The sequence below is a fragment of the Rhinopithecus bieti genome, unplaced genomic scaffold (assembly GCF_001698545.2).
Source record: "Rhinopithecus bieti isolate Rb0 unplaced genomic scaffold, ASM169854v2 scaffold_13259, whole genome shotgun sequence".
NCBI lineage: Eukaryota > Metazoa > Chordata > Mammalia > Primates > Cercopithecidae > Rhinopithecus > Rhinopithecus bieti.
In genome coordinates this window covers 2,226,311-2,242,034 of record NW_016807544.1, presented here as the reverse complement: position 1 = coordinate 2,242,034, position 15,724 = coordinate 2,226,311, and the positions used below count along the sequence as shown (strand labels likewise).

Here is a 15,724-nt window from a genome sequence, read left to right as displayed (position 1 = left end):
GCCATTTGTTCTAGCCTTGCTCTCTGGAGCAATCCAGAAGTGTCCACTCTTGAAGACAAATGCAAAGAGAGCTCAGGTGGCCATCAAGTGTGCTGGAAGGCTAGACATTTTTACTCCAGCCTCTTCTGACATGGCTTCCATGGTCACCTTCTCTCTCTAGGTTCTTCTCTCTGAATTGTCTCGAGATGTTCAAGTTGCAGATAACATGGGGGCTTAGAACCAAGACTTCATATTGCTTAGAGCAACAAAAAGCAATGGAACACTTTTCCTTTCTCTGACCATCCCACTTTTGTTACAGAGCCTAAAGCTGCCTTTGGAAAGCAGCTGCCTTCTGCACTTGCTTACACTAGGCTTGGAGTCAATTACAACCCAAGAACTTTTTTTTTTTTTTTCCCACTTGATTTTTAGGAAAGGCTACAAATGCCATCCTATAGTTGGGAAACCGAATTAAAGAAAAAAAAACAAACACAAATATGATCTGGTAAAATGCTGCTTTTGACCCATCATCCTGCAGGAAATGCTTTCCAAATAGAATTCCATTATCTACCAGATGAGCCACACTTTGCAGGTCTGGATCTTTGAATGTGGTTGGAATGTTTGTCTCTTCATCCAAGTCATCAAAAAGGATATTGGATGGGTCATGGCTGAACCCTTGTGGCCCCCTCAGAGACTGCCTTTCCAGAGGACGTAGACAGATTAATACACCCTCTCACCTGCCATAAAGGTGCCGAATATACTCACTTCACCTACATAGGGGCAAACAGGGCAGTGGAGGTGAGCAGGGGGAGGGAGGAAGGAATGGACTTTGCTTTCAACCTTATTGTGCTGCTAACAGGCCACATATGAGTATTTTCTGGAGCGGGGAATGTATTTTTTAAGGTAACCCTTCTACGGTAAGCCAGACTGCCATGGGGGGGGCGGTGTGGAGAGAATCTGCCAAATATTACACCAACGAGGCCCATTCCCATTTGTGGCCATGGTGCTGTTGCTCAGGCTGAGAGGATGTGGCCATGATTAGGGGGCATGGAAGAACCGCTGCCCTGTGGGCCCTGCCACTGCCGGGGTGGCTCCATGCTTCCAACCCCGTCTCACCTTCCCACGCACTGGGAAGCCACTAAGCAAACACCCAAGGGTCTTTCTCATCCACCTTTCAGCAAACATGACAAAACTAAACATCCCACTGCTCTCAGTCCTTCTAAGCACCCCTCCCCGCCTGCTACAGTGTCCCATTTAGCCACACTGCAGGAGGACATTTTTTTTTTTTTTTTTTTTGAGACAGAGTCTCGCTCTGTCACCCAGGCTGGAGTGCAGTGGCGCGATCTCGGCTCACTGCAAGCTCTGCCTCTGGGGTTCATGCCAATCTCCTGCCTTAGCCTCCTGAGTAGCTGGGACTACAGGCGCCTGCCACCATGCCAGGCTAATCTTTCGTACTTTTAGTAGAGACGGGGTTTCACCGTATTAGCCAGGATGGTCTCGATCTCCTGACCTCGTGATCTGCCTGCCTCGGCCTCCCAAAGTGCTGGGATCACAGGCGTGAGCCACCGAACCTGGCCGGGAGGGCAACATCTTACAGGTTATTCCTACCTATGGACAGGTATCCTGGCCTCCTTCCAAAATGCCACACTTTCCTAGTAACTCAAACGGGGGACACGCATTCACTATTTTCAAAAGGGGAAGCATCCCCAGTTGCTTCCAGCAGGAGCTCGTTTTGGGGGGACTTCCATGGCGGCAGGTTGGTGGGGGGTTCTTACTTCTCAGCCTGTGAGGTTCTCAGATTTGAAGCTCTCTGACTTCTCTTTGAACTTTCCACTCTGGACCACAGGCAGAGTTGGGTCTCCTCTCCTTCACCTTGACATTGGCAGTGCTGTCCCCTTGTCAGACACCTGCCATTGGATGCTCTCTCTCTGGGCCCTTCTGCTGCACTGCCACTGCTCCCTGGACAGGACTGAGGCAGACTCTGTCCTAGGCAGAGGCGGGCATCCTGTCTTCTGAGTGGTCGGCCTTCCCGCTGTTTATCCTGTGGGGGGCCCTGCACTCCACTCTCTGCCTTCTCACCAGGCAGGTGGGAGCCCACACAGTTCCCACGTGGCTGCACGAGGATGGCACTGGGGTCTGACTGCACAAGTGACAAGCAGCACGCCAAGACCCCACAACCCCATCAGCCGCTTGTAAAGCGAGAACGCCTTTCCTGAGAGGGGGTGGGAGGAAGGCACCGCCATGGAGAACGCCTGCAGGTCAACTCCCAAAATAGATCCCTGCTTGGCATCCACACACTTTGCCCCCAGCCTGCCTTGCTAGAGACTGGCAGAGTACACGATTTGGATCTGAATCAGTGGCTGTAAACACACAGCTGTGTCTTTCTGCCTCAGAGGATTTGATTTTCACTTGACTGCTTGGCACATTGGGGTCTGGGGAAGGCAGGAGAGGGCCTGGGCGGGGGGTGAGGGAGGGCCGGCCAGCGAAAGCCAGGAGCAGCTGCCCCCACCGGGCCCTGATTGCCCCACATATCCATAAGGTGAGTCACCAGTGGGGATTTTCTCCAAGTGGGCACTCCGTGGGGAGGGCATTTTGGCTGCTTTTGGCGGACAGTTTGGACCATCAGCAGGAACAGCTGGGGGTTCCTCCTTCCAAGGGAAATGTCAGGGTCTAGGGCCCAGTGTCTCAAAACTGACAACCAACTTGTGGCCCTTTTTGATAAAAGTCTCAAGACTCCTCCCTGTCATGAGGAGCCACTTTGTCACTGTGTCTTCTCTGCACCCACCAGCCATGCTGAGCCTGTTGTTTTACATTTTATAGTTTATAAAAAATAGACTTTTATATTTTCATTTTCCAGCTACAAAACTATAACAGTAAATACACTTTTCCTAATTTCACACAGAGCCAAGATAAAAAGCGAAGCATAGAGGAGCTGTAACCTGGTCTTAACCACAGACTTCACCACTGATTGTAAACAGGATAACACTGTCCCTCATACTCTTATTTCCCATCTCTAAAAGAGGACAGTGACAAGCTGGCCCAGGGTTCCCTAGGGAACCGGAAAGCCTGGTAGCAGGTGAGCAGCAGCGTGTGCTGAGATTCCCAAGTGCTCACATTTCATCCCTTCCTATATCCACAGGGACCCTGAGACCCCACAGTGCATGCAGTGATGTGGCAACACTGACTCTGGTGTCCACCTTTCTGTCCAGCTGACCCCACCTGACACACACACACAGCTGGGCATCCAGACCAGAAGGGTGGGGACTACAGAATTGGCAAGCCTGAAGGGTGTAGGGCACTCACCTTGTTCTCTGAGTCCTCCCTGACCCTCCAGCGACTCACCATGGATGAGTGAACCCTGAATAACTGAGCAGGGCCTATGGTGTAGGTGTGTGGATCCCAGGGCACTCAGTTCTCCTGCCAGTGCATGTCCAGGCTTTGTAAATACACCCAACTCAACTCTATCCATGGTTTATTTCCCAGCCTCACAGGCTGGCAGGCACTTCTGAATCAGGTAACTAACTGGGCAGGAAGGCAGCTCCTCTCCCATTCTAAGGAATGAGTCACATAACTCAGAAATCTCAGGACAGAGGGAAGCACAGACCCGCAGAACACCCCTAGCTGGAAGGGACCACCGAGATGACCTAGTCCAGGTCACTTCAGAGGAGAAAAACAGGGCTCAGAGAGGGCTAGTGATTTGCTTGAGGTCACACAGCTAGCAAGCTGAGGCTGGAAGCAGGAGCCAGTCTGCAAGGAGGCTGCTGAAGTGTCTCAGAGTCCCAGGACATGCACTTGCTGCTCGAGAGAGGCAGGTTTCTGTGCTTTCCTTCCCAAACACTTCGATGGAAGTCTCCCTCCAGCTCCAGCCAGGGCCAGGGTTTCACTGCAGCTGGATCTCAGCGCTCTGAGATGGGAGAGGCTGGCACTAACGTTTGTGACCCAGTGGTCCCAAAGGAGTCCAAGGACTGTTTGCAATAAAAACTAACCCTTTGGAAGATTTTTAGCCAACTGGTCTTTGCCAGAGGCATGGAAAGATTTCAATTGAGGTCAAAGCCCTCTGGGGACTCTGCTGAGTCTAGGTATTTGGGAACTCATTCCACCAGGGTGCAAGGCTGTTCCCCATGAAACCTGGAGGAGGAGGGGAAAACAGCATCGTCCTCCCAGGGGCAGGAGCTGCTTCTGCCAGTTGGCTGACTGCTCTGGTTGTCTGCCTTCTCCCTCCCCTGCCAAGAGCCTCAGCCCTCCACTTCCGGTCAGCACCTGGGCCTGGAGCTGGGGGTTTCTCTCTGCAGAGCTGCCTGGAGGGGGGTGGTTGAGCTGTTGACTTCTTGGCTCTCATTAGCTCTCCTTGGCTTTTGGCAGGGGAAGGAAGAGGGGGAGGGTAGGAGGGGGTAAGGGAGGCTGAGTGGCAGCTGGCTCCCAGAGCTTCCCGCTCCCCATCTGACTTGCCTGCTGCATTCCTTGGCAGGCAGGACAGGAAAGCCTGTCGCAGAGATGCCACCCATCACGTGCCAAGCCTTCTGCAGCTTCCGGCCCTTCCTGCTGCAATTTCAAGGAGCACCTTGGCAAAGCTAAACTTCGATGCCCTCTTAGGAGGTGGATGAACGCCTGGTCCTCCTCTCCCCTCTCCTCTGTAGCCTCCAGTGCTTGCTCTGGCACCAGCAACCCCATTTTCTATCTTTGGAGCCCAAGGCTGGAGCTGATGAAGCTCTTAAGAGGGCAGGTGAGGTTTCAACTGAGTGCCCAAAGGTACCCAGGGCGGCTGACACCAGCCTCACTCGGGGTTGCCATTTTCTCCTAACTTCAGTGCTATCACCCTCTGTGGCTTTTTCTGTGGAACTAGACATGAGGAGCAAAGGACTTTCTCCAGCTTCTCCTCTCCAGGTTGGAGTTCTCACCAGACGGCTTCAGCCAGTATCTCAAAAAAGGAGCTGCTCCTGTGGCTTAGCTAAGTGCCCCTTTTCCTCTCTCCCCCTCTCCCTCCCACGCATGCTCCTGGTCCTCTGTGTCAGAGCCAGGCCCTCTGTGGTGAGGCCCCCACCCCACTGTGGTAGACTCTGTGGAAGCTGAAGGAACAAGCACACTTACGAGAGAGCAGGGGGCCGAGCGTGGTGACTCATGCCTGTAATCACAGCACTTTGGGAGGCCGAGGCAGGTGGATCACTTGAAGTCAGGAGTTTGAGACCAGCCTGACCAATATGGTGAAACCCCGTCTCTACTAAAAGTACAAAAATTAGCTGGGCGTGGTGGCGCGTGCCTGTAATCCCAGCTACTCAGGAGGCTGAGGCAGGAGAATTGCTTTAACCCAGGAGGTGGAGGTTGCAGTGAGCCAACATTGCGCCACTGCACTCCAACCTGGGAGAGTGAGACTCTGTCTCAAGAAGCAGTGGGAGGGTGAACGTTTTAGCTCTGGCCACCTTCATGCTCCCATTGTCATCTGTCAACTGCAAAACCAGGAAGACAGCAGAGAGTGGCAGGCTGGTCATCACCAAGCAACAGGAAAGAGCCTTCAGTGAGAGAAGGTACCTCCTCTCCTTGGTCAGTAACGATTGAGACTTCCCACCAAAGAATCTGAAGAAGAGCTGGAAGGTGAAGCAAAGGCAACCCACAGTGACTAGCCAGAGTTCTCCTACTGTGGTTTTCATATGTGACAGCCACTGTGAAAGGAAGCTTCCCCGTGAGCAGGGTTAGGCAGAGACAGGCTCCAAATCATATGACCTGAGGCCATGTATGGGGGGCCCTGGAGAAGCTGCTATGTGTTATAGCTCTTTCTGAAACTGAGGCTCCTTGGACAAGGGCGGTCATGTACAGTGGTGTGGGTTATTCACTGCACAAGGGCAGGTGAGGATCAGCAGGGGCTGAAACCCAGCCTGTGTTTTGCCTGGCCAGCTGGGCATCCGTGGGGCTGGGCCCACCAGAGGGAGTCTTATTTTCCATTTTGGATGAATGTGCATTGTAGGCTAGTTGCATCCTGCTATGGACTTTAGTCATGTTTAGTTCAGAACCTGGGCCTACTTTATCAAATAAGCAGGGTTTGTGGTCTCAGTCTGCAAAATGACAGAATGCTTAGTACAGCATCCCCAGACATTTGCTTTGTATATCCAAGTCCTGAGTGACCTGGAATAAAGCTTGCATTGGAAAGAGAAGCTCACACAGCACTTTCTCTATTGACTGGGGAGTGCCAGGCCCCTTTGGCACCCAGACTAACATGGCCCTAAAAGTTTCCATGAACCATATTAAATGTCTCCTTAGGATCTCATGGAAAAGGGGTCATGTGTGGTCTTAACAGATAATCCCTCTATGTCATGGCATGACATAAGACTTGGAAAGAACAATTTGTTTTTTCCAAGTGCTTCTCTTCTACCAAGAAAAGAAAGGACATTGGGATGTTCTGGGTAGAAATTCTGAATTCAGATTCAGTCTTGACAAGCCTCCAGCTGAATGAGCTATCCAATCACCTGGATCAACTTTTTTTTTTTTTTTTGCCATCAATTAATCCTAAACGGCAATTGGCCTCATGTCTTTGGTTCTTGGTCCATGAGCTGCCCCGCTTCACTCCCCGATTTCCATTATTAGCCCCATGACGTGGGTCATGTTCTGCACATCTTTCCCAGCCACACGGGAATGCTATTGAACTAGCCTTCCATTTAGTTTTATAGTTTGCAGTATACAGCAGATAAAACATTCACGTAGATCTTCTCTTAGAGAAATCAAGTACTTCATGCATATGGTATTCAGAGAACGGCTACCAAATTGCAAGGCATAGTGGTTGGTCAGTTAGTTCTGTTTGATGAGACCACTGGGCTGTTGAGACCAGATTCCTGGGTTCCAGCCTTAAGTAATCTGAGAGCCAACACATGGGTCATATCCCCAAACTTCTATAGCCATGGACCATATCCCCAAACTTAACCACATCTTGTGGGGGTATGGTGTCACCCCAAGAGCATGAGGAGCATGGATGGATGGCAATACAGCTCTACCACTGGAACCCCAAATTCTGAATGCATCACCTATTACAGTCTCTTGTTCATAAAAGAACAGCAAGGAATTTAGGAACTCAGGTTTTTTTTTGTTTTTTTTGTTTTTTTTTTTTTAGTTTGGGCCTTTTATCCATACCCTCAGGAGCTTAGGATATTTTTCTCCTTCAGCTCGCTCTGAAACTCTCTCTGGAAGCTCTCCCATGTGTACACTTCAGACACTTAGGGGTGTCATGGTGGTTTCTTGTTCCAAATGCTTTGCTAACAGACCTTGGAGAACCCCCAAGCCAACACCACTTCTGGGATGAAGGGAAATCAATAAACGCTCCTCACAGAGCTTTGGCGAGACCATTCTTGCCTTTCCTGATACTCACTTCTCTTGAAAAACAGCCTGAAGATGTCTGGACATTTTGTCCAAGTACCAGGCTTCATCTCTCGCACCCGCGGCCTGCACGGTCACCCTGAAGAGCTTCCGGGGGGCTGTCAAGGCTCTGCTTACAGTTTGTACCTGAGAGTCATAGGCACTCTTGGCTTGTCAGCAAAATCCCTAAACATCCTCTACCTGCGTAGTAACCAGGCCTCAAAAGAGACAAAGAGAGAGATGGGATCCCACTACCTTCTCTCAGGCCATCGTGGAGCGAAGGAAGTCCCAGAGGCCTTGCCTCTGACAGCCCTTGACAGCTTCTTGGTGTGCGGAGCCACATGGCCATGGCAAACCAGCCATGAAGACAGACGAGGCACCCACAGGCCTTGTGTTCTGCACGTTCTGATTTCTCATGAGGAAAGGCCACAGAGAGGGAAGATTGAGGCACGGAAGGGATGAATACCGACGCTTAATTGCCACCTACTAGAGTTATTTGATGTTTACACGTAGCAAATTCAAGATAATGTTTAAATGCACTTAAAATGCATCTAGCTATGACAGGTAAATGACTAGGTTGCTTTCAACCCAGGATCCTTAGACTTTTTCTTGAAAGGATGAAATATGTATACCAGTCACACAGTAGTCAGGTTTTACAAGGATTTTCCTCTTCAACAGAGGTGGAACAAAGGCAAGTCAGTATCAACGGGCTGCCACCCTTTGGGAAGGGAATGTGGCCTGTTCCCTGCGTGGGACCCCTGCTCCCTGGTTGCTATCTTGGTTCCCTCTGGTTTGATGTTCATGTTATAGGATGGCCCCATGATTCAGTGGGATTGAGTATTTCTCATGCACTGAGCTCGACATTCAAATCTTGGGGCGACCAGCATTGAAAGAGGGGATTGGCCTGTGTTGTTCTACAAACCATGGTCAAGAGTCTCAGCCATGCACCCCAGGGAAGAGCCACGGACTCCCCACTCCCGCCTGTTGCCACGGCTGTCTTTATGTGCCACTGTGGGGAGCTCTACCACTCTCTAGATGGGGCATACCATGAACCTGTAGGAATCTGAAGCCCATCTTTACCCAGCCTGTCAGAATCAAGGCCTGAGGAGGCCGGTAGGATCTTCACCCCCCGGGGGGGAGTACCCAGGACGCCGCAGGGATTCAGCTACTTCCCTCCTCTCCCTGTCACACTGTGCACGTGAGGCTGATGGGGGCTGGAAGGGATTCATGCAGAGGCGACTAACACACACGCCAGCTTGGCCACATCACCAGGACCCATGCAGCACGGCCGCTTTCTGCACACAGCAAAAGCCACCTACACAGCAACATTAGCTCACGACCCACACCGGCGTGACTGCCAGGGTTCACAGAGGGAAATTTGGCTTTTTTTTTTTTTCGATGAGCTACGGTTCTGAGCCAATTTATTTCACGGTATAGTTCGATGGCTTCTCCCTGGGCTGCTGCAGAAGATGCACAAACCGCACAGCCCCGAGGGCAGCAGAGTCCCTCCTCCTCAAAGCCCTAAACAGAAGATCAAATGCCCAGGCCTGAGGCTGGGCAATCAAGTGTGCACCTTCTGCAGAGGGAGCCGCTTGCTCTTTTTGCATTTTCATCCCTAGAAGAGAAGCTGCAGACACTCGCAAAAGAAAAGAAAAGGGCTGAGTCAAGGGAGAAAGCACTGGACTCCCTCCCACCCCAAAGGAAACAACAACCGAAGGGGGAAAAAGTGAAAGAAAGAAGAAAGAAAAAACCAAAACCAAAATCAAAAGAAAAGTTGAGGGAAGAAAACCGACTGAACTTACCACACTGCGAGTGAACTTTTCTAGGGAAGTTCTACGACCTTGCTCACTTTCTGGCTTTAGGAAAAAACAAAACAAACAAACAAAAAAAAAAGGTAGGGAGAAAAATACAGAAAAAAAAATCTTCAGCTTACACGTGGTTTCCAAACAGCAGCAGCCGCAGCTAAAGAATAACAAAAACCAAAGCAAAATGGGGTGAAAAATGGGAAAAGAGAAGCAGCCAGAGCTGTTGGAAGAGTCAGTGGGAGAGACAGAAGACAGAAGCCCACGAGAAATGGTGCCACCTCCTTGGAGCAGTGAGCAGAGAGGGGGCTTTGCTTCTCCAGGGGCCATGAATTATGCTTGCGGGGCTTGGATCAGAACCATCACGACTTTGCACAGGACCACAGTCGGTGGGTTTGAGCAGCTTGCTTGCTGCTTTCAACCTGCTGTGCCCACAGGCAGGAGTCCTGGTGGTGGGGGCACCAAGTCCTGACACAGAACAGACTAGTTCTGAGGGCCAGCGGGGTGTGGGAGGGACGTCAGGAAGTGGCTGCTGGGGAAGCGAAGTCATCTACTCATCCATGAGTCTGCCTTAGGACTGTTTTCTCTCTTGAGATTCCCCTGCCCAGCGGCAGCCAGAAAGATTGCTAACTTCAGTGACTTCCTAGTGACTGTCGTTCTGTGTCCTTAGAGCAAGAAGGGTCTACTCATAGCCTTTGCCATGGACAAAGGGTCTTGGGTCTCAGAAGACAATAACATGGGGATTGTTCTGAGAAACAAAATGTTTTCTCAGTATCTAAAAGGTGACCTAACACCTGCCAAGATGTACATACAACAGGCTAGAGGAAGCTCAGAAACCATCGTGGGGAACTCTTAGCTGGGGTGCCCAGAACAGGGGTGAGGAGAGGCAAAGCCCTTGAATGTCCTTCCAGGCCTAGCCTCCTTCTACTACAGGAGGAAGAGAGGTATGGGGTGCTCCTGACCTTCCCTTCACCCCACATTTCCTACCTGCAGGGGTTCCGGGAGAGTAGAATGACCGCCCAAATACCTGCTAGTGTATCCTGGAGCCTATGCCAGGGTCCTGAGCCCGAGGCTGAGAAGTTCAGAGAGTGCACACACTCACATAGACACACACATACACCCAGCAAATAAGTGAAATGAGGGAGCTGAAGAGGCAGCCTGGTGTCTGGGTGTGCGGACTGTGCTGAAAGCAGAGGGGACAGGCCAAAGGCAGCCGCCTGTGTGGATGAAGTCAGGGGGCTTCCTTGGCAGCTGGGCCCCTTGTCAGCTGAGCCGGCTGTCGGCAGACAGACGGGAGGTTGCAGAAGGAAAATAAACACAAATGACACACCACCACAGAGTTGGGCTGGGCTTTCTTCCTGTACTAGGAATGGAAGGACTCATGCTTGGCCCCAGGTACCAAGTCTATTCTGGGGATGGCAGGACTCAGCTTGAACCCTGTGGCCAGCCTGGGTGGCATACACTTGGCTCAAGTCAGGCCAGTCCTGGGCCCTGCAGCTGTCATTCTCGGCCTATCATTCCTGTCCTCTGGCTCACAGAGGGTGGCCACTGGTCTGGCTCACTTGGGCTCCTCTGCCTTGCACTGGCCATTGAACTGCCTGGAAAACCATCATCATTGGTACTGAAGTTTCCTAGAGTAGCCCTCAGGACTCAGCTCACCTACGCCCTGAGAACCTGGTTCTTCGGTGTGACTACCATTTATTTTGAAAATATTAGAAAAGAGGCTGAATCAGGGATGAAGGATCAGAAGGCTGTGCCTCAGGACTCCATCCAGGTCAGTTCTCAGCAGAAAAGTGAGGCCGATTCATATTCCCTCTCTCCACTGGAGGTTGCGAATCTCACATACCTTTTATGACCTGGATACGGTGAACCCGTCCATGAAATCAGAAGAATACTCTAGGCCTACCTGAAAGTGCTGAGTTACAAATCAGATCCATATGTGGAGACTCTCAGGAAGAAATAGAAGGAGGAAGCACATTTTGTCACTGTTTTGGGAAACAACTCGGTGTTGAGATGTTGTTGGTATCTGCAAGGGCTTTCTGTCTCAAGAACATCCCTTACTCCGGGAGCTGGGAGGATAATTCTAAGGAACTTTTCCCAGACAGGTTGCCAGTTCCTTCCTCACTCGAATGACCTCCTCTGAGAGGTTTTCTTCTTGGAAGGGAGGATCTGCAACCACCGGGTCTGCACACAGATCTGCAGGGTTTGGGGTGCATTTTTCCTTTGTGTTCAGACCCACAAGGAGAATGAATGGCCTCTAGCTTCTCTTCTTCAAGCTGTGTAGATAGGCCCAGATTGGTCAAACTGCCAGAGCCTTAGAAAGTCACCAAATTGTGATCAAGTCAGGTGTCTTGAGCCACAGAAAATAAGAAAAACTTACTTTGACCTTCACCCATGAGATCTGGGCTGGAGTTATCAAAAGTTCCTGTAACTTTTCTTTCCTCTAGTTCTTAGAAAAAATGGGCATTAGAGCCATGTGTGAGGGCATCAGCCTCCTCCAAAAGAGCCCCTCCATTGACATCCTCCATCAGGGGAGTCGACAGGAGGCCAGGCTCCACAATGCCCATCACAGTAGCCACACCTGAGGGGAGGGATGTAGGAAACCCAGAGAGCTGGGCTGCTGACAATTGAGATGCCCCAGAAGTCCTCTTCCCTTTCTCAGACTCTATGGCCTCTTCCCAGGGCTACACAAGGGCAGGAGAGCAGGGTATAAACGCTCTCCAGGACTCTGGAGTTGTGTGGTCCCAACCAGATACGCAGACAGGATCCTGGCACATGAGGGTGACAGCACACAGAGAGAAGGTTTGCGTGGCTGAGAGGCAGCCCAACGGAGAGCGTGTGATGGGCAACCACGTGCTTAGGACCTGGGGCCGGGAGACCAGGAGGGAGAAGAAAGGGTTGCATGTGCTCCTAAGTGCCATGGCACAGAAGTCATGGGGTTTGGTGCAAGTTGAGCCACACTTAACCACACATGGGCCTCAGAACTGAAAAGCACAAAGGGTGGGCAGGTGTACTGAAACCAGGAGCCCACTCTCTTGCCCTCCACTCCCTTCCTGGACCCTATTCTCCTGCCTGCTCTTCCTCCACTCTTCCAAGGAATCTAGCTGCTTCTGTCACCCCTCACCTGCATGCTGAGGGCCCCTGCGCCCCAAATCCATGACTCCATGGGCTGCAAGGAACCATGGCTGAGTTCTAAGGAGAAGGAGGAAGGAGCTGGGTGCAGTTACTTCTTGGTTAAGAGAGAAAGGCAACACCGTGGGGCAGGTGAGGGAGAGGAAAGGGGTGTCAAGGAGGGAGAAACCCCAGGATGACTTCAGGTACTTGATCGTGCTCTTGAAACTGACAAGGCTTTCTGTCCAGTGAGGGAACTGCCCCAACCCTGGTCTCATACTCCTGTCTGGGCTGGTCAGGGAGAGAAGTCTGAGGTGAGCGGGCTGGACTTTGCAGTGAGGGGCTCTCTCCGGTGTCCTAAGGTTTTACATGGGTTACGGCCAGCCCTGACTTCCTGTGCTGAGCCACTGTGGCCTTGGTGTTTCGTCACCCTATGTACCCACCCCTACCATGGGCAGGACATGCAGCGAGAGGCAATAGGGATGAGGCAGGATGCCCCATCCTGGACCTTGCAGTGGGGCTGGGGTGGTGACAATTCTAACTGTTTTCCATTAGAATGGGAGCAGATAGAGAAGGGAAAGAAGAAAAAAGGAAATAAATAAAACCCAAGGGATGATATTCTCATTTCAAACCAGCAGCAAGCAGCAGGCAAGAGTCAACAGTGCTAAGAAGAGCAAGCCTGCCCTTCCCAAAGATACCTTCTTCTTGGCCAGCAGCAAGTCCTGATAAGCATTTGACCGGAGGAAGCGGGCATAGCTGTCACTCTTCATCAGCTTGTAGATGTGCTCCTGGAGAGGAAGGTGACAAGGAGACACAAGGAAGGGCTGTCAACCAGTGCTAAAGAATATTACAATCCAATTGATCACTGTTTTGGGGAAAGAGATGAAGGAACCTAGATATGTCTGCATGTACCTGGAAGAACTTGCAACATGTCCCACCCCGCCCCACCAAACTCAGAAGCACCAAACAAAACATATGTGCTCTATTAGAATAAAAGATCCCTGAGGATCATGTCCCAAAGGATTTGTAACTGGGCTTGAGTGCCATGTTGGTGTGCTTAATGATTAAAACCAGACACGGCAATGAGGAGGAACAAACTGTTCTTCTACCTAACAACTTGGGTGAATCTCAAGGGAATTAGGAAGCGTGAAAAAGCCAAGCTCCAGATTATAAACCATATTATTTCATTTATGTAACATTCTTGAAATGACAAATTATAGAGACAAAGAACAGATTAGTAGTTGCTGGGGTTAAAGATGAAGGAGGAGAGGGAACGAGGGAGGTGTGGTTATAAAAGGCAACAGGAAGGATCTTTGTGGTGACAGAATGGTTCCGTATTTTGACACGTCTTAACACATGTGATAAAGTTGTATAGAATTAATGCACACATACATACATGGGGCACAAGTAAAACTGGGAAATATGAATAAAATCAGGGGATTGCAGCCATGTCAATATCACAGCTGTGATATTGCACTATAGTTTTGCAAGATATTCCCTTTGGGGCAAACTGGGTAAGCAGCACATTATTTCTTACAACTGCATCAGAATCAATGCATATCTCAAAATAAAAAGTTTAATTAAAAAAAACAGGCAATAATGCAATTGGGTCAGTTTGCGCATTTCAGGGCCACCACCTCATCTTGGAAGGAGTTCTTGGCAACCACATCACAGGATATGTAACTAACACCCAGGAGGCATAGGTACTGCAGCAAGGTGCCACCTCTTCTCCTTGGCTCCTAGGGGCATCTGTTATACATTCTGGCCTTGGCCAATAATTTCACCCCTGATTTCCAGCTAATTCCTAGAAACTTGCAGTCCCTTCCAAACAGATCTGTCCTCGTCAAGGGTAGGAAAATCCTGGTCCATTAGAAAAGAGGACTTGTCAGTGAACAAAATATTATTTATCCATTGAAGTGGAATTCAGCTCAGCTGCACAGGAAAGCTTGGCTGTTCCAAGAGAGAATGTGTTAGGAGGGAGGTTGGCCTTCACTGGGGATGGTGGGCTCGTTAGTTAGTGGCTGTCCTGATGGAGGAAGCATCTTCCCCCATGTATGCTCATTGTTCTTCCCATGAAGCCAGACAAAGGCCCTAGTGGTGAGGGGAATGGAGAGCTGGTCAGGGAGGAGGAGAGTGCTCAGCTGAGAGGCAGGACTAGTCATTAAGGACCTCTTCCTCGGTGCTCTTTCCAGGGAAGGGATGGAAGGAGAAGGCAGAGACCTCCCATCAGTTGGGAGACACATTTTAGAGATGTCTGGCCAGAAAAAGCCAGAGCAATGACAAGGATTCACCAAGACTCACTCCTTACCCAGCACAAAAGAAAGGGAGAGCACAGTAGCCAAGATATGGAGTCAACCTATGCGTCCATCAATGAATAGATAAATGGGTAAAGGAAATGCAGTATATGGGCATAATGGAATACTATTTGGCCTTAGCAAAGAAGGAAATCCTATCATTTGTGACAACATGAACAAACCTGGAGAACATTATGTTAAGTGAAATAAGTCAGGTACAGAAAGACAAAATACCACGTGTCTTCACTTAAGTAGGGAGAATTTGGAGATATTGTGGGTTTGGTTCCAGACCACCACAATAAAGCAAGTCATAAGAAATATTTGGTTTCCCAGTACGCATAAAAATTATGTTTACACTATATGGAGTCAATGACATGTGCAATAACATTATGTCTAAAAAATCAAGGTACATACCTTAATTAAAAATTACTTTATTGTTAAAATACTAAGGATCATCTGAGCCTTCAGTAAGTCCTAATCTTTTTGCTGGAGGAGGGTCTTGATATTGTTGGATGCTGACTGATTAGGGTGGTGATTGTTGAAGACTGGGGTGACTGTGGCAATTTCTTAAAAACAAGACAATGAAGTTTGTTACATCCATTGACTCTTCCTTTCGCAAAGGATTTCTCTGTAGGGTGTAATGCTGTTTGATGGCATTTTACCCACAGTAGAACTTCTTTCAAAATTACAGTCAATCCTGTCAAATTCTGCCACTGCTTTATCAACTATGTTGATGCAATATTCTAAATTCTTTGCTGTCATCTCACCAATGTTCACAGCGTCTTCATTAGGAGTAGATTCCATTCTCAAGAAACCACTTTCTTTACTCTTCCATAGGAAGCAACTCCTCATTCACTAAAGTTTTATCATAAGGTTGTAGCAATTCAGTCACATGTTCAGGCTCTATTTCTAAATCTAGTTCTCTTGCTATTTCCACCACATCTGCAGTTACTTTCTTCACTGGGATCTTGAACTTCTCAAAGTCATCCATGAGGGCTGGAATCTACTTCTTCCAAACTCCCATTAATGTTGATATGTTTACTTCTTTCCATGAAACACGAATGTTCTCAATGGCAACCAGAAGGGTGAATCCTTTCTAGAAGGTTTTGATTTACTTTGCCCAAATCCATCAGAGGAATCACTCTCTGTGACAGCTATAGCTTCAGGAAATATATTTCTTTTCTTTTTTTTTTTTTTTTTTTT

The 15,724-nt window shown here is 49.5% G+C and overlaps 1 protein-coding gene across 5 annotated transcripts in view; it reads right to left on the bottom strand.

Annotated features, from left to right (window-relative positions):
- Nucleotides 1-15,724, bottom strand: part of RGS6 (regulator of G protein signaling 6) — a 633,548-nt gene that overhangs the window by 17,647 nt on the left and 600,177 nt on the right. For 2 of the 5 annotated variants that reach the window (XM_017882775.1, XM_017882774.1), the window contains exons 16-17: nucleotides 12,926-13,015; nucleotides 9,117-9,170 (exon numbers count right to left, since the gene is read on the bottom strand). In XM_017882775.1, coding sequence (XP_017738264.1) covers nucleotides 9,117-9,170; nucleotides 12,926-13,015 — 144 coding nt within the window. Of the gene's footprint in view, nucleotides 1-1,751; nucleotides 1,963-7,569; nucleotides 7,720-9,116; nucleotides 9,171-12,925; nucleotides 13,016-15,724 lie in introns of all 5 variants that reach the window. The other 3 variants (XM_017882778.1, XM_017882777.1, XR_001887451.1) reach the window with 2 other exon arrangements.